The 26845-nt window shown below is 36.3% G+C and overlaps 2 protein-coding genes across 8 annotated transcripts in view; one reads left to right on the forward strand and one right to left on the reverse strand.

Moving 5' to 3' along the window:
- Positions 1–1295: 1295 nt before the first annotated feature.
- Positions 1296–8111, forward strand: NUCB1 (Nucleobindin 1). Of its 5 annotated transcripts, none has more exons than XM_018502555.1 (12): positions 1296–1485; positions 1569–1629; positions 3578–3712; positions 3788–3904; positions 4357–4578; positions 4688–4793; positions 5398–5474; positions 6209–6311; positions 6395–6575; positions 6679–6835; positions 7327–7374; positions 7497–8111. In XM_018502555.1, exons 3-12 carry the CDS (start codon positions 3590–3592, stop codon positions 8085–8087), a joined length of 1725 nt encoding a protein of 574 aa, XP_018358057.1. In that variant the 5' UTR covers positions 1296–1485; positions 1569–1629; positions 3578–3589; the 3' UTR covers positions 8088–8111. The 5 variants fall into 5 exon arrangements, with proteins under 5 accessions (XP_018358057.1, XP_018358061.1, XP_018358056.1 ...); XM_018502559.1 differs by lacking the exon at positions 1569–1629 and having other exon boundaries at positions 7497–7573; positions 7697–8111; XM_018502554.1 differs by lacking the exon at positions 1569–1629.
- Positions 8112–13176: 5065 nt separating this feature from the next.
- The window catches only part of LOC108757756 (protein bric-a-brac 1), a 327304-nt gene continuing 313635 nt past the window's right edge, over positions 13177–26845 (reverse strand). The window contains exons 3-7 of one of the 3 annotated variants that reach the window (XR_001939920.1): positions 25776–25956; positions 23558–23643; positions 20029–20268; positions 17575–19021; positions 13177–13187 (exon numbers count right to left, since the gene is read on the reverse strand). Coding sequence is in view for 2 of the 3 variants with exons in the window: in XM_018502302.1 (XP_018357804.1) it covers positions 18504–19021; positions 20029–20268; positions 23558–23643; positions 25776–25956 (1025 nt within the window). In the remaining variant the exon portion in view is untranslated. Of the gene's footprint in view, positions 13188–17495; positions 19022–20028; positions 20269–23557; positions 23644–25775; positions 25957–26845 lie in introns of those variants that run through there. The other 2 variants (XM_018502304.1, XM_018502302.1) reach the window with 2 other exon arrangements.

Genomic DNA, 26845 nt, shown 5'->3' on the forward strand with positions numbered 1-26845 from the left:
CGTAACTGTACGGTAGCAGTACAAAAAATGTACATGATATTATAGTACAGCGTATCAACACTGTACCTGTACTGCATACTGTTTAGGTATATCATGGTACATAACTCGTACCGTATCAATACGGCGTACCATTATCGACAGGAGAGAGACTGTGGAGACCTCTAGTCGAAGACGATATACATGATAACTGGTACTGCGAAAGTACAGCGTATGATTGCCTAATCTGAAAATAGTCGTTATAACATTAAAATGAAATATTAGACAGTAACTGACTGGGTGTTCGGTTGAACTGCATGAATTTCTGTCAGGACCATATATTGAACAGATATATCAGCTATACATCCACGATTATGCAGGTGTTCATGGATCATCGAAGTGCAGCGGTTTCCAAACGATTTAGGCCCAGTTTCACAATTCACGGTTAACTCTTAACCGAGGTTCAACTTATTTGTCATCTTTTTCCAATTCTAGAATTTAAAAGAGTTAATAAATAAGTTGAATTTCGATTAAGAGTTAACCGTCAGTAATTGTGAAACTGGGCCTTAGAAGTCAAGCACATAGTAAATGACGGTATGCAATCGGATGGGTGACCGCTTTGAAGTATTATGAAATTAAGTTCCCGAATTTAGGGAAAATCTTTTTTTTTTCATCATAATTTTATGATGTGTAATCTGGAATAAGATAATTAATCAATAATAATACTCATTTTAGCAATAAAACTATAAAATTAATTTTAGTAACATGCGTACCTAAGGCGTACATTATCGGTATACGGCGTACCAAAAGTACGGTGTACCGGTACTGTACCCTTCAGGTACTCACGTACCTGACAGGTACGGTATCGGCACGCATAGTACGCCGTACGCTCACCGTACTAATACCGTGGAGGTATTTTGCTATCTACTGGGTTAATATATTTATACATTTTTTGGAGCTTGTACAGTTGTTTGCATTACCGACTTGATTCTCGATTAAAGTCGATAATGCAAATAACTACAGCTCCAAAAAATGTATAAATATAAAAAATAAAAATTTCTTCAAAAATAAAAACGTCTTTAAAACAGAAGTCATTCGGACAAAACTTTAAAGACGTCTAAAAGATGTCCCTTGGAAGACTATTAAAGCGTCTTTAGAATGTCTTTTAGATTTATGCATTTGTCTAACGGGTAAAGTGAGCGCATGGCATGAAATGGATTTGAAATTCCCACTACTTATCACGTGACTTACTTAGTTCGCTCAGATTCGAGTTCTCTGATAAGCGGCGCTGAAACTGCCCAGAATTTTTCCAAATGGGAGTTGGGAGTTTGGTGGAGTTAGGCTGGTCGGGTTGGTCCGAGTGTCCGACGTGTTTCGCTTATCTCAGTCGGTCAGTCTTCAGTGTTTCCACTGTTTTCAATCAGTTTCGATTGCGGATATTTAGCGATTTGGTGGCTACGATCTGTCACGACTGTCACCTGACTATTCAACGTCACGACGCCCTTTAACGTAAGCTGAGAGAGAGAGAGAGAGAGAGAGAATTTACCTTTTTTAATTTCCTCTATAACCTACACAACGCCGTATTCTCTCAGGGAAAGCCCCACTGCTCCGAATTGATCACCGTACTCTCGCTGAACTTTCACCGTAGATTTCATAAGCGAATTTCTGCATGATCTCTCGCTCGCGATCTTGATTGCGTTTATTTGTCTTCATACATATATTCTTTTTGCATATATTTTTTTACATCCACTGCATGCTTCAAGAGGAACGCGCGAAATAACATCAATATCATGACGTGGTCGCAATCGACTCTCGATTGAATAGGTGAGGCAAGTACGCGCAACAAAAATATTTTAACTCCTCGCACGTTTATATGCGGAACAATTCGAAATTGAAATAAAAGATGGCAGGGCATAAAAATTCAGCGATATAAATAGAATGTAATGTATTGTAATATATAGGGCATGTCATGACACACGTACAGAAGATATGTGTGCTTGGTAATTATGTATGTGGATTGACACATCTGTTCCATTTATCGTTTGCCATTGCAAGAAATGTTTATTTGTATCCTTGACTATCTTAGAATTTTTTATATAATCTATTGGAATTTTTGTATAATTTTATAATTTTTTAAAAGATTTCTCAGATTTTTTTCTAGAATCGTTTATATACGTAAAATCAGAAATATTCTAAGATTTTTCATTCTATAATTTTCGAGAAAAAAACTTATAAAATCTGAAGAGAATATTGAAGGTATTTCTTCAGAAATCATCATAAATTTAAAATACGAAAAATTCTTAAAAATATGAGAATTTGTTTTCATCAGAGATATGTAGTATAAAACGTACACGAAGACATATGTTTGCGGAAATAAATAATAAATTATTCATCGATAGTTTTTCTCAAGCAGATATTCTCACAGCAAGCGCTCTTTTATCTTTGCTCTTATATCTGTTTGATAATACTTGTTTTGACTATGTATGTTGTATATGATCGCCGCGTTACACGTCGCACATCTGCGTTTACGTTATTTTAATAATCAATGACGACCGATCGTTTATTATGCTATTTTGCCCGCTTTGGCTCGCTTCCGTGAGTTCCAAGGATCAAAAGTCGAAAGTTACTCCACCTTGGAAATTCGTTTCCAGCTGACGTGATCCACATGCACGCTTTCGAAATCTGTGGTCGCGTTTTGTGTGACATTGCATTTTAGTGACGCGTTTGTTCTTCAGTAATTCTGTGAATCATGGATTACATTTATACGGACTTTAATAAAATATCCGTAGTAAGAAACTGGCCAATCACAATTATTCCATTCTTCAAAGGAATAGCTATGATTGGCCAGTTTCATAACTATACAAATGTTATTATGAGTGCATTTCGAGTTAGGGTATGTCCACACAAACTTGCATAGCCGCATAAATATATGCTTAAGGAAAATTATTCACTCATATTTTACGTACATCTTTGTGATAGAAATGTGATTGGATAATTTCTTTATGCATACGTTTGTGCGGCTAAGTTTGTGTGAATATATCCTAATGCTTGTTTTCTAATAAGGATCCTAAGCCATAAGAAATTAACTAATCATAGTTGATAATTTTTGTCATATTCAACTGTTATTGGTAAATTTTTTACGGCTCATGACTTTATTATAGATAAGTTTGAACCTGATTAAGAATGTCCGTGTAAACGTAGTTATCGTCCAGATTTCCCAGAGCAGCAGTAGTTATGCGATACTGCATGACACCATTCGTTCGTACGTGTGTGTTTAAACCCGAATCCTGATGGTCAAAACCAGTTGTCCTTGACACAAGTTAAAATAACTCCAAAGCTAGTCTTTCGAATTTTCTTGTCGAATGTCTTCTATGCACTCGATGCATGTCATCATCATCATCGTTAATCAAGAATCTTCAACAAATAAAAGATAACGCGTAAACTGTCAGTGACAGGAATATAAATTACGACTTAAATTAAATAAATTCGAGTTAAGCGTAAAAAATCGATTTCAAGGAAATAAACGCATTCTTTGTTTTTATTAGAAAAAAAATTCTTTTATGATTCCTCATAGTTGGTGTATCTTTCTGTTTGATTTTAGTTCCAGAAAAAAATGCGGTACCTGGTACTATTTTTAGTAGTTTTGATAATACAAACATCAGTCGCGCCGCCTGTTGAAAAGAAAAACGAGGATCGCAAGGATAAGGAGAATGAGGTCGACGACTCAGACGATTTGGTAGGTATATTTTTGGGATAGTTCTATTGATCTGGTTTGTGTATAAATAACGTCCTAAAACGTTCATTTTTATAGGAAAATCCGGAACATCATATGGAATATCACCGGTACTTAAAGGAAGTGATCCAGGCTTTGGAAACGGACGTAGAATTCCGTGCAAAATTAGAAAACGCTAAGGAAGAAGATATACGTGTAAATCTCATTAAGAATAATTGAGATTAATTAATTTATACTTATAATTCTAATTTATTTATATTATATACACTCTTTGACAAAAAAAGTTGCGCACATTGGAATTGTTTTTTGATAATGGCAATACGATGGTTTCAACTCGACCTTTCTCGTAGATCTTGTTGAGAGGAATCAAAATAGTTATGTGTGGCATTTTGCCGTATCACCATTTCTAAGATAATGATTTTTGTCTGTTAAGGAATATAATTATAGCGTTAATTCGCTCGTGTCATCTAATAGTAATTCCTTTTTCAACAATAAAATTTCACGATTATTATATCTGTGATATGCCGATCCGAGACAGATCTTAGATCAAAATCTATGAATATCGAATATTAAATACTTTTTGTTTACATAGAGAGAGACGCGCTTAAATGCAATATGTAATTTTAATTAAATGTTTTTGTACATAGACGGGCAAGATTGCGCATGAGCTGCAGTTTGTAGACCATAAAGTCAGAACGAAGCTGGACGAACTGAAACGAGAAGAATTGGAGAGGCTGCGACATCTCGCTACCAAAGAGTATAATCGTAGAAATGATTTGGATATAGAACATTTAAAGATAGCGGAACATTTGGATCACTCTAACGCGCATACGTTCGAAATAGATGATCTGAAAAAATTGATTGCCAAGGTAGAATGTCTCTTGATACCTGGATTTGTCGAAAATATCTGACATGAAGGGCTCTTACATGAACTGCTTTGTTTAATTACTTGTATATTATTGTTTTAAAATGTTGCAGACCACGAAAGACTTGGCTGAAGCCGATAAACGAAGACGGCAACAATTTAAGGAATACGAGATGCAGAAGAAATTCGAAGAAGAACAAAAGATGAAGGGTAATACCGGTAACAGTACATGATGTTTTTTAAGAGAGCTTTTGTGTCAAGCAAATATTGTCACGATATTGACAACTCTGACACTATATTGGATTAAGAAGTGATAAAGATCACAATTTAAACAATTTTTGTTTTGTTCTCGTTATAAACTTGACCTCACAAACACGTATTAATGCGTATACTTTAATCATAGAAAAGGATTTTTGAATCTGTAAAAGAGGAAAAAAATTGTTATACAAAACTCATACAACGTTTAGGTCGAGAAAACGATAAAAATTTTTGAAATTGACATCTTTACAATTTCTTAGTCCACAATAGCATGTTGAGCTGTCGCAACATTTGTTTGATACAAAAGCTCTGCAATCTGTATTTATAAAATTGGAAGTTACAGATTAGTAGATTACACGAAGAAACTGTGTCAAGAGTTCTTAGAATATGTGTATGTGTGTGTGTTTGTGTGCAACATTGACGTAGTAATATATAAAGATATGTCGATCTGTCGCGTTTTATCGGTAAAACAACGATTCAGATACTTTAGGATCTCCTTAAGTTTGCTCATTACAAATTTATACGTAAACGTCACTTTTGTATTAATGTGTTTCATTTTTGGAAGGTATGAAGGAAGAAGAGAAAAAGAAATATGAGGAAGAATTAGAAGCGATGAAAAAGAAGCACAAGGATCACAAACCTGTAAGTTGAAAAATGGATTTGAAGTAGCTCTCTTTTTTCTTTTCTAAAACTTTCTTAAGATTATATATGCAATTAATAATTCGTGATTCGCAGTTCACTATTCGTGTGAGATTTGTGAATAATGTGAATGAATAAATCGAATTAGCTGTTTGTTACTTATCAATTGTATTAATTTATCAGCAAAGTGGTTTTTTAACAAGAAAATCGAATAGATTAATTATTTGCTCTAATGGATTTTTTTGTTACGGTAATTAATCGCATTATTATATAATTTTTCAATAGAATTTTAATGAATGAAATAATTACATTTCGGCATTTTTTTATGAAAGCTATAAAAGAATAGAACTTATTGTGGAATGTCCCAAGAATAAAAGTCACAATAATAGAATATCACAATAATAATAAAAACTTATCAAATTATCACATGAAGTACAAACGAATCATAAACTGTGAATGACGAATTACGAATTGTGAGAAGTCCACCATTAGTAAACAACGAATTTCCGAGAGTCTTATACAAATAGTAAGCTGTGGAACCACAACAACAAATGGCATATGACTTGATGCAAGCTTAATAAGTAATATACACTTTCAGTTGAATTACGAATTGTGAGAAGTCCACCATTAGTAAACAACGAATTTCCGAGAATCTTATACAAATAGTAAGCTGTGAAACCACAACAACAAATGGCATATGACTTGATGCAAGCTTAATAAGTAATATACACTTTCAGTTGCATCATCCCGGTAGTAAACAACAACTGGAAGAAGTATGGGAAAAGCAAGATCATATGGAAGATCAAGAATTTGATCCCAAGACATTCTTTCACCTTCATGGTAAGAAAGATAATCATTTTTACTACATAATTAATTATTTTTAAAATGGTTATTCTATACACATACATGATAAATCGATCTAGATTTGGATGGAAATGGTTACTGGGATCAAGACGAGGTGAAGGCTTTGTTCTTGAAGGAATTGGATAAACTTTACACAGAAGGCGCACCTGAAGATGACATCTACGAGAGACGAGAAGAAATGGAAAGAATGAGAGAGCATGTGTTTAATGAAGCTGATTTTGATCGCGACGGTGTCATAAGGTATATACTTTAAAATTCACATTTAAAATTTTTTATGCTAATTGATTATCAGAATTATTATGAAACAAAAAAATGTACTATTTTGTATTTTTTCTCATTATAGTTACCAAGAATTTTTAGTACAAACGATGAAACCGGATTTCCAGCAGGATGAAGGATGGCAGGGATTGGATGAGCAGCAAGTTTATTCTCAGCAAGAGTATGAAGCTTTCCAGAAGCACAGACAGGAAGAAATTCAGAAAATGGTTGCTAAAGGAATGGTAAGTTAATTTTATCAAATTAATTTATCAAATTTAATCTTGAATGCATTCAAACATTTGAATAGAAAAATCATATTTATTTAAATCCAGTTGTGTATCTCAATGATTGCTATAGGATTAAATCCCCGCATATGTCGAGTTAATTTTATATTTTTGTATATTATATTAGACTTTGAATGTTTTATATATATATATTTATTTATATATAAATGATTTTATTTCTCGCTTTCGTATACACATCTTCAATAGCATGTTCGAGATAAGATTAGGAAATGCTCCACTTTATTGCTTTTTCAACCAAAATCATTTTTTGTAGACGTAATTACATATATATGCGTGACTGTAATTACTAGCACGATAAGCGTGTTTTATATGAGTCGCCGTTCGACGGATCTGCAGACGTTATCACTATCGCTTTGACTAATAGACGTGCTATCCGTAGTAATTAGAGTAATTAACTTAGCTTGTGCACTTTCTGTTGTTGTCGTTAGTTACCACCACCCCCTGACACTGTACATCTACCCGTCCAACATGAACAGGTGAGTAATTGCTAAACTGTGAAGCATTTTAGCAATTTTAAATCATTTTAATTTTAAATTATTTTCTTAGCTAACCTGCAATTATTTTCTTTTAACATGGCCTTTTTTTTATCATTCTGCAGTTCCCGTCACAATATCAGCAACAGTACAACTACCAACAATATTCGCAACAGGCGCATCCTTCGCAACAACAGTATTCAGGACAGATACTACCGCAACAACCAATAGTCGGCCATGTGCCACAATATCAGGGCCAATTACCGCAGCAACAACCCTATCAACCTCAAGTCCCACCACCTCAGCAACATTATCCTGGCCAAATTCCGCAACAACAGTATCAGGGACAACAGCCACAGTACCAAATGCCAGTACCGCAACAGCCGCAGTTCCAGGCTCAACAGCCTCAGCAAGCGCAGCAGCAATTCCAAAATCAGCCTCAGCAGGTTCAACAGCAGTTCCAGGGCCAGCCTCAACAGATTCAACAACAGACTCAGGGTCAGCCTCAACAGGTTCAACAACAAACCCAAGGCCAGCCTCAGCAGGCTCAACAGCAAACACAACAGCAACAAATGCAGAATCAAGTGCCACAGAATACTCAGGGTAATGTTCCGAGTAGTCGAGGTGCTGCACAAATCAACCACAATCTTCCACAGCAACAAGATTCGAAACCCGTTAAGCAACAAATCAACCAGAACAGTATACCGAACATGTAGACAGTGTAGGTAACGCGATACAAATGGTTGACAAAAATGTTTTTATCTTGCTTCTTTCTAAATCGTGGACCAGTAAAAATATCGGACAGTTCTACGGTTCTCGATTTAAAAAGATTAACTGAGACTCTCGGGAAAATTCTAACTCCAGAGAAGTGCAACCGATATATTATATAAAAATATTTGCAGGATTAGGAAAATTACTTTATAAAAGTAACTCATTACCGTTATCGCTTCTTTTTTCTGAAAAGTAACTCGTTATCGTTATTGTTATTTAAAAAGTAACAAATTGTTAGAATTTGTGTTACTTTTTCGAATTTTGATGACCTCTTTTTTTAAAGTGGCATCCAATTGCTCTGGTCACTAATTGATCAATTCAATACGAGATCTATAGTTGTTATAATGGTTGTGATTAATTGCAACATGGTCAAACACAACATTTTCTTTTTTTGAAACTCGCTTAAGCATGCTCCATACACGCGTATTGTACAAAATAACGATAAAGATATAACGATTATATTCGTTATTGTTATCCAAAAAAAAGTAACGTGTTACTTTCCAATTTTGACCATATGTTTACATAAGAAATACGATTTTACTTTTATATTATTTTAAAGCTTCGGTTGTTATACATTCAACTGTATTCAATTATGACATTGGAAGAATGAAATTGTGTAATTTTGTTCGCAATATATAAATTTTTATTTTACTGAATAATCAGTTAATCAAGATTTATAGTCTTTTTCAATTTATGAATTGAAAGAAGAAAGAATGTATTGAAACCAACAAAACAATTAGACCGCTCACCGAGCAAATGCTGCATAGTTAACCTTTTGTGTCATGAAGTTTTGTATCAGACCGATTTTTTAAAACTGTGTATCCGAAGGTTTTTCGGGTCGGTGATTACGAAGTAGAAGTCAAAATTTTAAAATTTAAAATGACTGATCCAATATAGCAAACAAATAATTCAAATAATTTGTAGTAAAATATTTATTACGGTATTTTAAGATTAAATTTGGGGGAATTATTAATGCTTCAGATGGATCGCGTTGAAAGTCCGACAGTAACGGCCCGCAATCATATTTCTTAAATAAATTCATTTAAATAAGAATACGTACATGTATTAGTTCAACATTTAGTTTTGACTGTCACATGGCGCTTTTCGTATTTAAGTGATGTATTCACATAAAACTGTCTTAATTCCAATCTTATTATTGTCTTAGTAAAATATTTAGTATTTTGATTGATCAATCGATAAATTAAAAAACTCGTCCTAGTTCTTTGTTTTTGATCCATCATATCAGTTTCGTCATTTTATATTTTAAAATTTGAAAATTTTAACCTCAGATTAGGATCAGTGATCCAAAAAATCAGTGATCCCTAGAACGTCATTATAAAAGATATTTAAAAAACTATTAAATTGCCGTTTTATTATCGATAATACTTTAGTAGAAAATGCATTTTTTTTAAGCATAAATTTTTTAACATGTGTATTAATACTCATTTATAAAATAATCTATAATAAATTTAATTGCTAGCCAGCAAGTAAAAATAAAATGTCATGCAATTAGGCTAATCACTGTGACAAATCGTTTAAACAGTTTTACCGTTCAACACATTTGTTTTGTGAGCAGACTAGCTGCTTTATCGGCATAAATATGTTCTTTGTTTTGTTTTATTAATTTATGTTGAAAATGAATGATGTGATGCGAATAAACTACGTGAATATTTTATATTTTGATTAATAAATTTATTTATAATATATTTCAGGAAAGAATGATTTTTTCGTTTCATAATTCAATGTAGTTATAGTTAAGAAATAGATTTAATTATTGTGCAATATACTGTTTGCTAAATCTTTTTTAAGTCACAAAATTCATTCAAACGTATTCCTAAAATCGGTTACCATTATATTTATTATAATTTTCAGGAACTTAATTTCTTTATTCGATACTCTATTTATATTGTATAAAATGTCTCATTGCTGAATAAATATTTTTCGAAAATGTATTATCTCTTAGATCTCTATGTATGTTATTTTGTGATACACAGTACACACACACAGTGTACAGGATATACAATATATATTTGACATACTGTATAAGACTCGATCAAATCTCAATCGATGTTTAAAATCTTTTGCAAGCGATAATGAAGTTTTTTAATAATCTATGTCTTACCAAAATGAGAATGTTGTCCCACTGCGAATTAGGCTGGAAAAGCTTTATTAAAATTTGAGATTTGGAGAAAAAGATAGAAGGAAAGACACAAATTCGAAAGGAAGCACATATTTTGTTTCTCATATTTATTTGTTATTGCATACTGTTTATGTTAGTATATTACTTAGGTATACGTGCCAAGTAGCAACTTAAATGTATGATTGCGTGATTCATCTGTTTGTTCCACCCGTCAAGCGCGCGGATAGGTAGGTAGGTAGATAGGTAGGTTGGTTGGTTGGTTGGTTGGGTGGGTGGTTGGGTGGTTGGTTGGTTGGTTGGTTGGTTGGTTGGTTGGTAGGTAGGTAGGTAGGTAGGTAGATAGGTAGGTAGGTAGGTAGGTAGGTAGGTATGTTTATAGGTAGGTAGGTAGGTAGGTAGGTAATGTAAGTTGCTTACTTCACTATATATAGGGTGTATTTATAAGTATAGCATACCTCGGTAGAACGTCATCTTACGAGCTAATCGGTAATAAATAAAAGTTGGGCTCGGGACCGGCCTTGGGGGAGGATCTAGGGCGGGTGGAGGAGGGGCAGGGAGAGGGGGAGAACGCGTTTAATAATGGGCGAACGATTTTGCGTTTCTGCGTCCGTGACTGAAACAAATCGTGCGCGACGCAGTACGTTCTCACACGCTTTTTTTTTCGAAGTAAATCGGGAACGAACGTCGTTTCACGAGTCACGGCTACATCTCGTGCGCGTTAAATCACGCGTTGCTTTATCTCGATATAATCTATCGGTACGGGCGACTTATCCAAAACTGAATTGGGCTACCTACTGAAAAGAAATACTTGCGTGTGTGTTCGCTTTTCCTTTTTTTCCTTAAAGGCAAAAATAAAATACGATAGTAACTCTACAAAATATTGCCGTTCGCCATTGTCATCGCACACAATTAGTGCGACGAGCGCGCTTATAATCGATATAATAACGATTCCGCCGGTCACTGTCTCGATTAAACCATCGAAGACTATGCTTTCAATATTCCACATACGACGGACACGTGAAAGAATAAATTCCTAAATTATTAACATATAATTGTCTTCTATAGATACGTTCCTTCCGACAAGCTTTTAAATTATATTCGTAAATATGGTCTCTACTAGAAATTTGTCGTTTTAAATAAATTTCTTAACTATGATTATAAATACAGTGCTTATTAGATTTGTCGTTCTCCTCTTTAAAATTATAATCGTAAATACTTGCTTAAATATCTTAAACTCTTAAATAGCTCTCTAACAAGGGCTTCTCGTATCCGTCGTACAAATAAGAAGATAGTCCTCCATTGTGAGTGAATTAAGAAAAGAATCGTCGAAACGTGCGATCGTAGTTTCGACTGTAGGAAAATGTACGGTCTTGTCCGGGAAATTATTCCAAAGATTTCTAGTTGCGGCAAGAGAGAGAAATAATTTTAAAGCTTAATTAAATCATCATTCGGTTAATCTCAAATACATTTCGCACGCGGATGTATCTCACACGTTTTACTTCCGCGGCCGAATCGAGACAATGCCGAGGAGGCTCGCGAGCTCACCGACAACTCGGCGCGGCGAGGCTATAAGAAACGCTTTCGAGAAGGAAGCGATTTCAGCTTTCCCATCGAAAGACGCCTGTGTCCGACGTGGTTCGCTCCGCACCTCCGATACGGAAGAGGATCGAAATCAAATCCGGATTTCTTAGGCTACATAAATGGGAGTCTCAACGAGAACTCTTGAAGAAATAAATTATGTTACACGTTACAATGATAACGAATCTTTGCCGTACACATGCTGCTCCACCTCTATTTACAATAAAGAGAAACAATCTCGTATGTCTCTTCGTTTTCTCGGCTTCTTGGAGGTGTCCTCTGTATGTATTTTGTGTGTGTGTGTGTGTGTGTGTATTCGTGTAATCGCATTTTCGCGTGTATGTGTGTGTATACATACGTGTTACTCGGGCTCGTGTGCGATTAAATAACCGGGCTCTGAAAAGTGTGCGATTCTATTGCTCGACTAATAGTTCTCGCGAAAATGAAAAGATGCCACATCCAAGTTGTCCCTTAAACGTTAACTATAGTAGAGAAACGGAAACGCGGCGTGTATCGTCCTTGCGTGGCCCCGACGACGCGGAAGAACCCGGCTCGGCGCGATCGCGCATTTCCTGAACTCCTCTCACGGGAACGGATCCAGCGCGATCGCGCCCTAGCTTGAACTCCCTTCCAGTCTTAGGGAAAAACCGCCGTCGTTGGCCGCGCGTCCTGTAAACTAGTCGTAAATCGTGTGTACGGAAACTACTTATGTTCTGTTTATAGTTGGCTGTCGCTGTTCGCTGTGCAACTCGTTTTTCTCGCAGATTTTTTTTTTTCATTCACCATTCAACACCGCGGCAATAACAACGATCAAAGGAAAGATTTCACACGTGCGTGGAACGAAAGCCCTCGTCGATCGGTTTATGCATGCGTGTGATCTGAAACTCTTGGATTGCGTCTCACATATCGATGATCGCACCAATCTCTTGTGAAATATATTTACAATTTTACAGATTTTCCTAAAAAAGAATTGATTTTCTAATTGTTTTATTAAATTTAGCTAAGCTAGTCCGATTTTTTGAACATGTGCTACGATTGTAAAACAATTTAACGTGTTAGTTTCGAAATCATCTTATGTCCATTTCTACCGATGTAAATAATTAACCTTGATCTCAGGTTTAATTTAATAATCTTTTTATGTTTTTTTCTAATTCTAAGAATTAGAAAAAGTAAAGAGTAAACCGAGATTCATCTATATTCTGATCTTGATAGAAATAGTCCATTTTTTTTGCTCGCTTCAATTTTCTTCTTTTATGTCCATTTTTATCAATGATAAAATAAATTTATTTTATCCTCAATTTAACTTACTTTCCGTCTTTTTCTAGTCCTAAGAATTAGAAAAAGATAAAAAATAAGTAATTAAAACCGAGATTGAAATCAATCTACGTTGATAGAAATGGACATAAAAGAAGAAAAAGAAAAGCGACGAAATATCATTCGAAGCGTTTATCGATAAACGAGACACGCATCCGTGAGCTGAAAATGAATTAGCTTTCTCACTAAGGTAGCGCCAGAGTCACGCATGTCCGTTTTGTATGTCGACCCGATAAAAAAAAAACCTCCTACAAGCTACTTCATCTTCTCGATTCTAAAGTCTCCAAGCCTTTTAGTTCGCCTAGTGCAAAATTCTGCCCGTGAACTTTTGTTTCGTCCTCGACGACGTTCGGAAAAAAAGAACCGCGGCTTCTCTATCTTTATCTCTCTCTCTCGCTCGCGCGCGCTCTCTCGCTCTTTCTCTCTTTTTCGCAATAAACGCACTCAGCCTCAGTATAATCCTACAGCGCGTCAATATATCAATTTCTATATATATATATATTTATATATATATAATATACTTTTTTCTCATATATATATTCACTTTGTGTTCTATATCAATAATAGCGTATTAGATACTTTTTGTTCACTTATGTCTTAGGTATGTAATATAGGTATATTCTTTTTTTTTCACCATCTGTTCACAGATACATATATGTATATATCAAAATGTGGAAACGAAAGGGTCCTCTCGAAATAGCCGTTCTCCGTTCGGTCGATCAGCTGTTCCGCTTTCATTTTTTTTCCCTATACTCTTTCCCTCCTACCTAAAATGCGTCGACTTTATTTGCTTTGCCGGGAAACTAAAAAGGAAAACATTTCGAGAATATGCCATTCAGGGTATTACCTGTGTGGATTGATCCAAAACACAAATTTTGTCGGGTAGTTTGTTGCTTCGGACATTCACTCTGACACGCACACAAAAGTTCGTAGATACGTTGCGTATTCGACATAGGAGGATTCGCCGGTTAATTGAACATCTTTCTTATTGCGCAACTGCGTTTTTCTTCTTCGCAAATAGTTCAGGAATCGGATGATTGAAAAATTTTATATCGAAAAATGCTGCAAGTGTAAATTTATATCAACCGCCGAATTCGTGCCAATCTAGGTTTATAGATTAGACTTAATTTGAGAATAGAATAGGTCAAATTAAATACTGAAAAAAATGACACGTTCTGTACATTTACAATGCTGATTATAATTAGAAACTAAAAAAATCTCTCAAGGTTTGAAGCAAATAAAAATAGAAAAAGAGTACGCGGACTACGGGAACATGGAAAGATTCTCAGATAGCAAGCTGATGTGAAAATCAAAATTAGAAATGTACCGAATATCCGAACAGTATCCGGTATCCGATCTTATCCGGTCCTTTTTTACCTGGATATTGTTAGTGTCCGGCAATATATAATATACATCCGGCTGAAATTTTATATTGAAAGTTCGCATCATTGATACAGAATCCTATTTTTTTTTCAGCTGAACTTTTTGCACAGCTCATCTTTCCTTTTTCTTTTCACATTGGGGAGATAAAGAAAATTATTATGGCTATTTTTCCCTTGTTTTCTTTTTTCTAACTAGAAATAGAGAAATTATACGGATATCCGGTATAAATAATATCCGGTATTTGGCCAGATAATTGTCCTACCAGATATCTGACTGGATATCCGGAAATTTTACGATCCGCTACATCTCTAATCAAGATGATAAATAACGTCAGCTTGCTAGGTTTTCTTGACGAAACTGTCAATTTTTCAGTCACATTGTCCGCTTTAATCGGAAATAAAATTGATCTACACCGCTGAGTACCAGCGAGTGGAGAAAATAAAATCAACTCGAAGAAAGCGAAGTGTCAAACTTACGCACCGTATCTACAAACATGATCACACGAGTAATGCATTCAGCAGAATTTCGAATGACTTTTCTCGTCGCTTAGTCAAGTGGTCACGGTCTACGGGACACTTAAATTTTTTTTTTTTTTGGAAGGCACTTACTACTTTTTTTCTTTTTATACAGTATTTAATTTTAAACTCTTCCGCATTCGCTCTCTCTCTCTCTCTTCCCCACGCTCTCGCGACCTCGCGTATATTCTTCCTTTCTCTCGTTTTTCTTTCTCTCCTTCCTCTTGCACCTGGAATTTTTTTTCGCGATTCGGCTTGCGCTTCTCTAAATTTCGACTGCCCGCGCAACCCTTCTTTTTTCTCTCTTTCACTCTTCGTTTTTAACCCATCGCACGTCTCGCGCGAATTTACGTTTGAACACATTAATGCCTAAATGGTAAATAGAATTCGCGCTTTCCGAATTTCACGCCGAAATGAAAAACGTGGTCGATTGAAGTCTCGCAACGCGTATACTAATAATAAATCGCCGCGCCGTCCGCGTGTCGCCTCGCGACACCGTCGCGTTTTCGCACAAAAGTCGTTTGTATCAAGAATAACGTGTTACTTTTTTCCCCCCCTTTATTTTTGACTTGCCTGATGTTTTGTCACTCCCTCATATACGTGCTACGATCGCGCGATCCTTTTTCTTCTCTCTCTTTTCCTTACCTCCTTTACCGATAATATTCTGGCTGCATGAGCGTGGTGCGAGAATCAATTTTTTTTCTTTCTGCGATTTTTTTACCCTCTCTTCCGTAAAGTTTTCCAGACAAACGGATAACACGGATGGCTCGTTTCGCCAAAAGCCTCGTACGAGCAAAAGCGAAAAGCGATGATCTTTCCCTTTCACCGAAGGCCACTTCGAATTTTTTTTTGTTTACTTTTTACACTTACAAGGAGTCTCTTTCTCTCTCTTTCTCTCTCTTTCTCTCTCTCTCACTCTCACTGGCATTCTCTCGCACTCTTCCTCTCTCTCTCCCGAACCAGCGTGCCGATGTTAGAAGTCTCAGAAAATTACGACGAGAGAAATATATATTTAGAATTAAATTATTTGAAAAATTACGGTCCGTTTATAGCTGGTGGAAGATATAAATGATCAAATGAGGATCTTCATATTAACACCATCGAAAGGTGATACCTAGCGGTAATCAAAATCGAATTGGATAGATCGAATTTAGTACAGACGATCAATTACAAAGTTCAATAAATTTTAATCGTGTACAATTTCGCCCTTATTTGCTCGACATTATAATAAAAATTGCCTGCTTGTTAGTGACAGTGGTCAAATGAAGGATCTTCGTATTAGCACCATCGAAATGCGATACTTTGCGGTAATCAAGTCTAAAACTCCGCGGGTTCTGAATTTAGCAAAGATGATTATATAATTACAATCCCCAATAAATTCTACTAGTGCATAATTCCACTCCCGATTTTGCATGGTAGATATTAAAATACCTCCATCACTTTAAGTGGTCGGCACGGCTCGTTCATCGATTGTCGAGGACTTGGAGATCCCTTTGCGAAATCACGCGCGACGTGTGTAAAATTTTGAAAAATAGCACGATCTTTCGAAAAAAGAACACGTATACGAGCTTTTCTTTCAAATCCATTCGCACATTTCTCCGTATACTCAGTCCGTTCACACTCGTGTTCACGCACACACGCACACAGACTCGTATATTCAGACTTTCGCAATCTCGCATTGATGCACAGACACTCGTGGTCGCCGAACTCACCGAAATTTCGACACGGTCTGTCGTGTCGAGCCACAGTTTCTCGTCTCTAATCCCTAAACCTTATAATTTTTATACTTGGCATACCCCAAATATGGCAGGAAGGCAATCATTATACTTAATAACTTTATAGCGATCATCTCGGCCTAGAGTGTGCTCGCTTTATAAGCCATTGAATTTGTTTTCTCCATTTCTAAATACTTTGTCGTACCTTTTTTCCTCTCTTTCGTTTTCTCTCTCTCTCTTTCGCTCTTTAATTTCTTTCTTTTTTGCTCGTTTGCTTGCTTGGTAGACAATCATAGTGAATTTTGTACATCTCCCTTACTTATCGAGCTTACATCGGTGACGTCGCTTACTGCCTGGCGTCAAAAGGATAGTATTCTTGCACAAAGCGTCGCGGATGAAATTGAGATTTTTTGTTTCGAAGAGATTCATAGATAAAGGGCAAGACTCATCTTTAAGATGTTTGATACGTTAAAAAAAAATGTTTCTATCGATAGATTTATATAAGTAATTGAAGACCAGATCTGTTTTTTCCCTAAAAGCAAGATTTACGTTCTTAGAATAATTTATACAGAAATAGAAAATGAGAGTTCGCGATCTTTGTAATTTATTTTACTTTCGCGATCTCTATAATTTATTTTACTTTCACGTTATATATATATATATATGTATATACTAATAAGAAAAACCTTACTTTATAGTCTTAAAATAATTTCAAGCAACTCTCTTTTGCGACACCTAAAAATTAGGAGTGTATCACAAACTGATCCATGACACGTTGTGTAAGGACTCGATAATACAACGTGCAGCTTTGTTCGAGGCGGCTTATTTTTCTCGTCTCGATACCCGTCTCAAATAGTCAATCATTCGGCAGTAGGCGACCCCTTACGAGTTATTATACATTTGGCATTAAAAGTACAGTTATCGTATAATGCGTAGGTATAAATTTCGAGTGTGTATCTTGTTATGTACGGCGCGCGCTCGTGTTGTCCATGTGTGAATGTATGTATATTCATACGTGTGCGCATGTGTGTAACGTGTGGGGGGTTTTTTTTTATCTTTATTACATGTACATAGTCTGTACGACACGACGATGACACGACTATCTAGATTGGAAAAAGGTGGCGGCGCGCTCGCGAGGCGCCGGCGACCTAGTATAGCTATAGTATGTTTGCTAGAAGAAGGTTTTTACTCTCTTTCGCTCTCTCTCCTTTCCTCCGTTTCTGCTTTTCCGCTGTCGAAGGTTCCGACCGAGCGATCCTCGTCTAGGACGGTCCACTACCGTTCGATCGTTCTTCCCCGGAGCTGAGCCCAGGCGAGAAATTCTCGACACTCTAGCTTATCTCGTCCGCACTCGTGTGTCTCCGTCAGTTTATTATTATTTTTTTTTTCTTTTGATTGTAAGCCTCTCTTTTTCTCTAATATCCCTCTAAGATTTTCGTATGCACAATACATCGCGCTCGCGTATAACGTTCGGAGTCGCGTTTATACATATTATAAACTCCCGCGAGTGGAGGTGAAGTGAATCGGACAATGCTTGATTCTTCGCGAGAAGTCTATCGGCTCGCATCACCGGTCCTCGGCCGCTGACGGCCTCGAAGAGAAAGAGATCCTCCTCGGGGTCATCGACGCACGTCGTCCTTCCACGGCCGACGACGATCCCATAGGAGCTGATGTAGTCGTCTCTCCTCCTCGTTCCGCAGCCACCATAATGACTTACTATTCGCAGCGCGAGTCCGTGAGCGGTTCAAGCTTCACCGGGATCTTGTCCTTGTCCTTAAGACCGTGGGGGCTCTTCACCAGATCGGCGATGTCCTCCTGGAAGAGATTCTCCGGGCGTGGACTGACAAAGCTCCGTGCCGGCTTGTACGTCATGCCGCTCACGCCGATGCCGACTTCCACGCTACTGGGTATGTGACCCGCTGGATCCATCAGCGGACCCAACGGGCTCGCCAGAGGACTCTCCAACGGACTCTCGGGCGGTCCACCCGAGCCCGGGCTCGCCAGACCGAGATTCAATGGCGAATTGCCATTGTTGTTGCCGGCGCTATTGCTGCTGCCGAGGCCGCCACTCGCGTTGCTCGTGTTATTGTTGTTGTGGTGCTGGCTAGCCTGCATCGCCGCTTGTAGATTTGACGACAGACTGGTAGACAGATTCGTCGACAGGTTCGTCGCCATCATATCGTGTTGCTGCGAATGCGCCGCTGCCACCATGCTGCACATCTGGTGTCGCAGACCTGATGGATATCGAAATTAATGTAGAGAAATCTCGACAGGATAAGTAAAATTGTTTTGAAAGAAAAAAAGATTAGCACATTTTTCAGAATTTCGATATTAAGAAATGTGAGGTCTTCTTTAAACTTTCTGATACATTTCGAATATCTTTCGAAGAGGAAGCTTTTAAATGTAAACATAGAATTTTCTTTCAGCAAAGATTCCAGGAATATTAGCACTTTTTTTCATTTTTAACAAAAAAAAAAACACGAAATTTTCTTTAATTCTGACTCTGCACACCAATATAGATATTTTTAGATAAAAATAAAGAGCTAAAGTGTGCAGTATAAGCGTCTATGAGATACGATACTTTAAATATTTTCTTTAATCATTCAGTAGCAATACACGTATGTTCATATTTGACGTTAATTTTTATTTATTTTACTTATTTTAGTGTGTAAATTCATCCTCTGAAATATCGATATGTTTTATTTATGAATCACTCTGTACGTGCGCGCGCGCGTGTGTGTGTGACTACATACTTTATAGTTCATTACTATTATTATATATTATTACGTAGCATTACTTTTATTATTAGTAATAGCGAGGGGGTAATCACTTAATGTAATCGAGAGACAGCATCCCCGAAATCATTATAAAATTCATATGAAATTCCTATGTATAATCCGAAATTCCTATGTATAATTACATGTACAATCACGAGACATTATTGTGTAATATTAGATAAAATCGTTTATGTTACCAAATGACTTCATATGTAGTGAAGATCATTATTTGTAATGAGATGAAATTGTATGAAATCAAATGAAATCATGTAATCTGGAATAATATTTCAGCTAGTGGTTATCCTCTCGAGTAATAGATTACGTTTATGGAATGCATTTCAACGAAACGGTCAAGTATCTCAATCCGCCTGGCATGGCACGTAAAGCATCAATGATTGATCTCGGAAAAAGTGAGGTGAAAAGAAGGGGGGGAAAAATGCGAAAATCTGAAATGTTGCCGTTACCTTGAGCGACCGCCGCGACCGCAGCCGCAGCTGCCGCACCCGGACTGACTGCGCCTTCCGGGCCATTGCAAGCCGCGTAGTTCGCCAGGCTGGGGTACATCGTGGTCGGCTCCTCCTTCACGATGTGTGGCGAGTGACCGTCGCGGAATACCACCGCGCGAATCACACCGCGGATATGCTCGTCTGGCCAGACACCCAGCAGAATCCTCTGCGGTCGTCCTCGTCCCTTCGGGCGCAAATCTACGGAAGAGAAGGTAGAGGCGTAAAGGAAAAGAGGGCAATGAAGAGGAAGAATTCATTTCGCTGCAAATCGGTTCTGTGATTGTGCATGTGGTCGTGATACCTGCCCGTCGCTACTCGTTTTCTCGCGTTGGTGCTTCTTCGAGAACCGCGAGAATAATCGTGTCTCGTAATCTCTCTCGGCATGGAATTAAAATTGAATAGATTTGAGAAAGAAAACGAGGACGAGATTTTTATGCGACATTCGAGGAAAATCATTGGACTTTATTAATGAAAAAATCTCCGCGATAATGACGCTGCGCTAAATAAAGAGTTCAAAACGACAATTGTTACAAAAATCTTTTTAAATTTTTCGTTTGTTTATCAGAATAAAAGGTGATAATGTAGAACCCTGCTCTGTGCTACTATTTTAAGTGGACTCCACTTAAAATTCTGTTATAATTAATACCATCTCTTGCAAAAACTTTAACTTGTTCTTAGATATCGAAGTTGCGAAATAATTCCTGTCACGACCGACGCGATCTTTTTTTTTTGTTGATAATTGATGTTTTCTTATTACAAGGTATATCAAAATTTTTTGTATGATATTCAATATTTAATATTGCTTAAAGTTCATAAGTAATAAATTTAGACCCTAAATTAATTATTAAGGTGCTGTTCTTCTATTTTGAGAAGATAAGTAAGCTTGAATAATTGTATTTTCGGACATAATTAAATGTAAATTTTATTAATGTACCTGTATTGGGTTCTTAACAAGGAGTGGACCCCGGGATTGATTTTTAACGAAGAACATTACAGGGCATTGTTTTATGTTAAAAATCTTTGTGATTATATTATATCATTTTAAGATGATTTTAAAAAGTCCTTAGAGGTATCTGTGAAGCGAGAAGGAAGTGCTCGTTATAAACATTCCCGAAGGCAAGATCAACACAAGAGTATTGCTCGAAGAACGTATTCATGAAAAGAACTTCTGAATCTGATAATATCTCAATATATTCAGAATTTTCTATGAATTCAAGTTATTTGGATTTCCCATTGAAGAATCTAAATTCTGTAAAAATATTGGGAGACTCATTTCATGATCACATTCAGATGGTCTCATTATATAATGTTTCTTTTCATTTAAATAATTTTCCATATTTTGTGAACTATCTTAATCATTTCAAGTGTGTTTTATACATAAACTTAGATTTAAAAATTATTGTTTGCGATATCATTGATTTAAAACATAACTAAATAACTATATAATTAAACAAATAAAAAGTACACACAAAAAATAAAAGGGGAATATATATATTATACCACCTTTTTTCCAATTAATCAAGGATATTTTTCTTTTTTCAACAATCGACTATTGAATGGTAAAAAAAAAAAAAGAATTCAGGCGGTGTCTTAAGATAAACTTTATCTGAGTTTCTCTCATTTGAATCGCAATTAGAAATACGAGGTTAAGAATATCAAATCGACTTTCATCTACTGAACTGTTCTATGTCTCAAAACTAGTTGAGTTCCTCAGCAGAAACACGACTATAAATACGAGCTTTAATGATACGTTTGATCAGTGTTTACTGGACGTTACATGCTAATGACGCGTAACTAAAGGTTACTATTAGATATTAAGTCCGGTCATAATTGCACGATGTAATTGCGGCTTTTACGAACGTAATTGACTTTTCAAGCTTATTCTTCTCCCGATCCAATGCCGTTTATCACTATTTACAATTAGCCACACCGTCGCGGTTCATTATACGAGTTCTTTGCGTGATGGACCAAGGTTTTAAGAACGTTTTAAGAGCCACGATGTTGAACGCATGGAATTTCAAGCTCGTTTCAGGTTTACCAAGTAAATCACGAAGGGATAAAATATATCTTTTTTATATTTTGAACATAAGCGTAAATTTTCTGTCACAATTTTTCTTTCCAAATCAGAAATTCTACATAAATTTTTCAGCTGTTCTCTTTATAATACGCCACTCGTGTTCTGATGATTGGCGTTATAATAATAATCTGGTGCATTTCGATTCTATTTGATCGGCATTAATCTCGCCTTCGTCAATGAGAAATATATTGTTAAAAAACCATAAATTCTATAGTGAATGCCAAAAGTTCCTACAGAAGAGATTTTTTTAAATAAAAAGTTTTTCGTTTATTATAAAGATAATATTTCAATTATTACATATCTTTTTATATAATTTTGAAAAATTTATTTTATTCTTTCTTAATAAATTACAGGGTTGCCACGGAAAATAAATTTTTTAATTCTCTGACTTTTCCAGGTTTTCCAGATGAGAATGGAAAACTTCCCAATGTAAAATATGTAAATTTTAATACATTTAAAGAACTGTAGGAAATCTAGCCTATATTATTAAAAACAACGCAAAAAAGGCGTAGCACTAAAATTTTGCAAATTTGAGCCAATAAAAAATAAATTAGTATTGAAAAAAAGAATGCAGTTACGAAAAAGGACGATCGAATAAAAATAATGAATGAATTATAAATTTTAATTATTTTATTAAAATTATTTAAAGCGTGCAAGTGTTGAACGTATTTCACTATAAACGCAGATATAATATTAAAAAACTATAATAATTATCTGGATTAGCAGCAGTTTAAGGAAATTGTGAGCAAATTTCAAAATTCCAGACTATTTTTTACATTTTCCCCTGACTTTTCCCGGTTTTCCAGGTCTGTGGCAACCCTGAATTACTAATTAATGTTTACTTTCTAAAAATAATTTTTTTTTTGTAAGGATCTCTCCTATACGAATACTTTGTGCAATCATTATAAATTCTTCAGTCATCTTTCTTGACACGATATGTCATTCGTATCGCGGTTCTCGATATTTCCATTGTTACAATAATCCGCTGCGTCTCGATCCGGTTGTTGGCATTGTTTCCACTCTCATCCTTGAGAGACGCAATGGGTGCATTCAGCGGATTCAACAATTGAGTGAGTGCTCGCTGTAGTTATTGGTGTATTCTTCTAGATCATCCAATCAGACGTTTAGATCTAGAAAAATACATTAATAGCAACGCTCACTCTACCGTTGAGTCTGCTGAATGCACCCATTGGCCGCGTTCAGCAGAAAAAACTAATCAATGAGCTCTCAGTGATTCTTTAATGTAATTGGTTTTTGTTCTTCGCTAGATCTGAGAGTGTAGGAACTAATCATATTAAGGATTTACTAAGCACTCATTGATCAGTTTTCTCTGCAAACGCAACTATTGTTGATCGAGGAGCGAAAGGCATTTTCAGAGGATACTAAAAGAATGGGAACTAAAATACTTACCGGCCCCGCCGTCGGCGCTAGGACCCAGCATGTTGTGTACTCGATTCGCGTACAGGACAAACGTCGGGTAGGGGATATCGTATTTCCTGAAAGGTAGAGAAGCGGGATACAATTATAATTTGTAGCTTATAATTATAATCAACATAATTTATAGCTTTGCTCAGCTCCACCACGTATCTTACATCACGCATTACATTACGTACTCTTAATTAACTTTAGCTATTCTATCCCGCTTGTTCGTATTTTAATGCTATTTTATGTGTTTATCCCGTTTCATTACGTAATTTCATTTTAATTTATATTAATTTTATTATACCGACGGAGAATGAAAGATTCAACGGAACATATTTGAATGCATGACGATGGAAATTATGCAATCTCTCGAAATTATGCAATCGCGTGGGGAATAGGTACCGGCGATGACGTTGTGCGTTTAACGAAGTAACGTAGAACTCTTCACGAGGAGCAACGAGAAAATCGCTTGTCTCATATATATATACTTGTGTCTGCGCGATTATTGTAGCATTTCGTCGTTTCGTTTGCTCGTATAAAAAAAATATATATCGTAACACTGAAATGTATCAATGAAATTAAATTCAAGCAAGAAGCCTCTTGCGGATGAAATAGAAATTTATGAAATGGCAGGTCGTAGAGAGTCGTGTTGCGCTGACGGGAAGCATTTGGAAAGCATTATAGATCGTCGAATCGATTATCGTAAAAATTATCGCTCGCGGCTCGTAAAGTCGTGCTTTATTGAGTCGCTTTGTACGCGAATTAAAAGAAATCCCTTTAACGGCGAGTCGACGTTGTTAAGCAAACGTGATACAGACTTTACGACGTCCGCCGCGCAAATGATTTTAAAGCAAGCCGCTTTGAACGGAGTAGATCGGATGATTATTTAGCATGATTCAAGTACGGCGATAAGGTACGCTTGATGCAGGATAATTTCCAGGAATTTTTCATTGCGTAATAACCGTGGCTCTATTGTACGCGCCGCATCATAAGACATTTATATAACAATTTTAACTATTTACCCGATACATTGCGTGAGTTGGCGCGCACGGAGGAAACAACGGCGTGGCATAAGCTCTCTCGCGTAAAATATTTATCTTTTACGTATCAATTATTAACGTTATAGAAGAACACGCTGCCGCGGGCGCGGGACGAACTCTTGGGATGAGCAATTAAAATAATTCTTTAATTTTTATATTAACGCATTTCATCACTCGGTGTTAATATTCAATGATACGCACCAAAGTTTTATGCAACTGCGCGTGGAATATATTATTAATTTTATTATTGGTTCCATCGCGCGGATACACACGGATGGTGTACCTGTCTCGTATATACGGAAAATGATTGCGAGTAAATTAATTATTTTTGCAATATACATCGGAGACATCTCGATATATTTTTTAAGTTAACGCGTTTTATATCAGCCGGTATTAATATATTACATGTAATATAGTGAAAAAGTGCAATTAAATGAGATAAATAATTTTTACAAAACAGCGTTGGATGTTGGAATATTTTTAAGATTAATGTGTTGTATCGATTAATATTAATATTACATGAGTTCAATGGCCCGTAATGTGGGCTATTTATTTTTGCTACGGTATTTTTTAACGCGATTTTTTTCTTTCAAATCAATGTCTTATTATGTGGTGACAATTAGTGAAATATATAAAGACATAATATCGTACGTTATAAAATATTTAATAATATATTTAAAAAAATTAACGATTTAATGCTATATAACGATTAACATTGTCCAAAATTTGTAATTTTGAGCGTTGACCTACGATGTGTCGATGTTTATTGCACGTCTTAAAAGTTAGCAGAATAATAACGAGCACAACAAATTTTTTATACAAACAAAAATATTAGTTGGAATTGATTCTGTTCACATTTTGTTCCGCTAATTTATAAAACGTACTATTCAATATCTTAAATTCCTTTTTCTGTCTGTGCTTCTAGTATTAATGTACTGAAAAAAATACTAAATTCTAATAAATCATCTATTTGAATAACGCCAACTAAATATTTATTAAACATGAAGATATATTTATTTGGTATAAAAAACATTAATTTGATTTAACAATCATTTCTTTTATTAAATAAATATTTATTTACATTTAGGATATCTTTTTCTCAGGGTGCATTAAAATATAGCAAAAAAGTACAAAATTGATAAAAGTATGGCTGTTTGAAAACGCACCTTGCCGCTTGGCTGAGGGAGAGTCCTTCCTTCAGTACGCTGAAGATCGCCTCCGCCATAGTCTCTGGTCGCCAAGACTTGAGGGGTCCACGTTCCCGGAAGCGCAGATTGTGCACCAGACTCTGGTTGGTGTTCCAGCACTTTTGCCACATGGACTGCAGCTGGTACTGGTAGCTGTCTGCTAGTAAACGCCCCCCGTGGAAAAGAGAAAACACAGAAAAGCAGCTATTAGTCGAGGCGATCGACCAGTTGAAGAGCGGGAGGAGGAAGGAAACAAAGGGGAAGGCGAGGGATTCAGGGTGAATAAATGTTCTCATTATTGCATGATTCTTTTATTAATTGATCGTCCATCGCACTCGTCTAACATGCGTTCGGTTGACGAGCGAACTCTCTCGCGAAAAACCCTCAATCCGCGTGCGGTCGATCCATCGATCGGGATCGAAACGGGGGAGGGAAAATGAATCGTTGTCGCGCAAACGATTCCGCACTGTGCAAGTTTCACGTCGAATCGATATCCGCTCGTCTCGATGCACGCAGGTGCATCTGCCGTTTATACCTTGAACGTGGGCGGAGTCACCTAGAAAACGGCGCTTAAGAAAGACAGGTATGTTGTGTGTGTGTGTATGTATTCACGAATGTGGTAAAGTAAATCTAAGGAATTTACGTCTTTCTAGGTGAAACCCAAATATCGATTGTATCGCCGTACAATCGTTACAGAACATTAGAGAATCGTCGTTAAACGGAATAAAAGCGCATTGCGGTTAACGTCAACGCATGTGACATTGATGCTACTTAACATTAAACCTTTTCTTACTTAATGTTAAACGCGAACAAAGAATTATTGCGTTCGCGGAGGGGATTCTATAGAGTATAGAAACACGGAATGTACTTTAGAGCACACGTCTCAACTTAAGAAATCGGGAACGCATCGTAAACATCTCGTATAAAGCGGCGGCCCGCAAACCGCTTTAGAACACACATCCTGTATCGCCGGTTATCAAAAAATTCATTTATATTCCGGAGTAACTTGAACTCCTTATTACTCTTTCCTTTATCAACGAAATAAAATT

The sequence above is a fragment of the Trachymyrmex cornetzi genome, unplaced genomic scaffold, assembly GCF_001594075.2.
Source record: "Trachymyrmex cornetzi isolate Tcor2-1 unplaced genomic scaffold, Tcor1.1 scaffold147, whole genome shotgun sequence".
In the NCBI taxonomy this organism is placed as follows: Eukaryota; Metazoa; Arthropoda; class Insecta; order Hymenoptera; family Formicidae; genus Trachymyrmex; species Trachymyrmex cornetzi.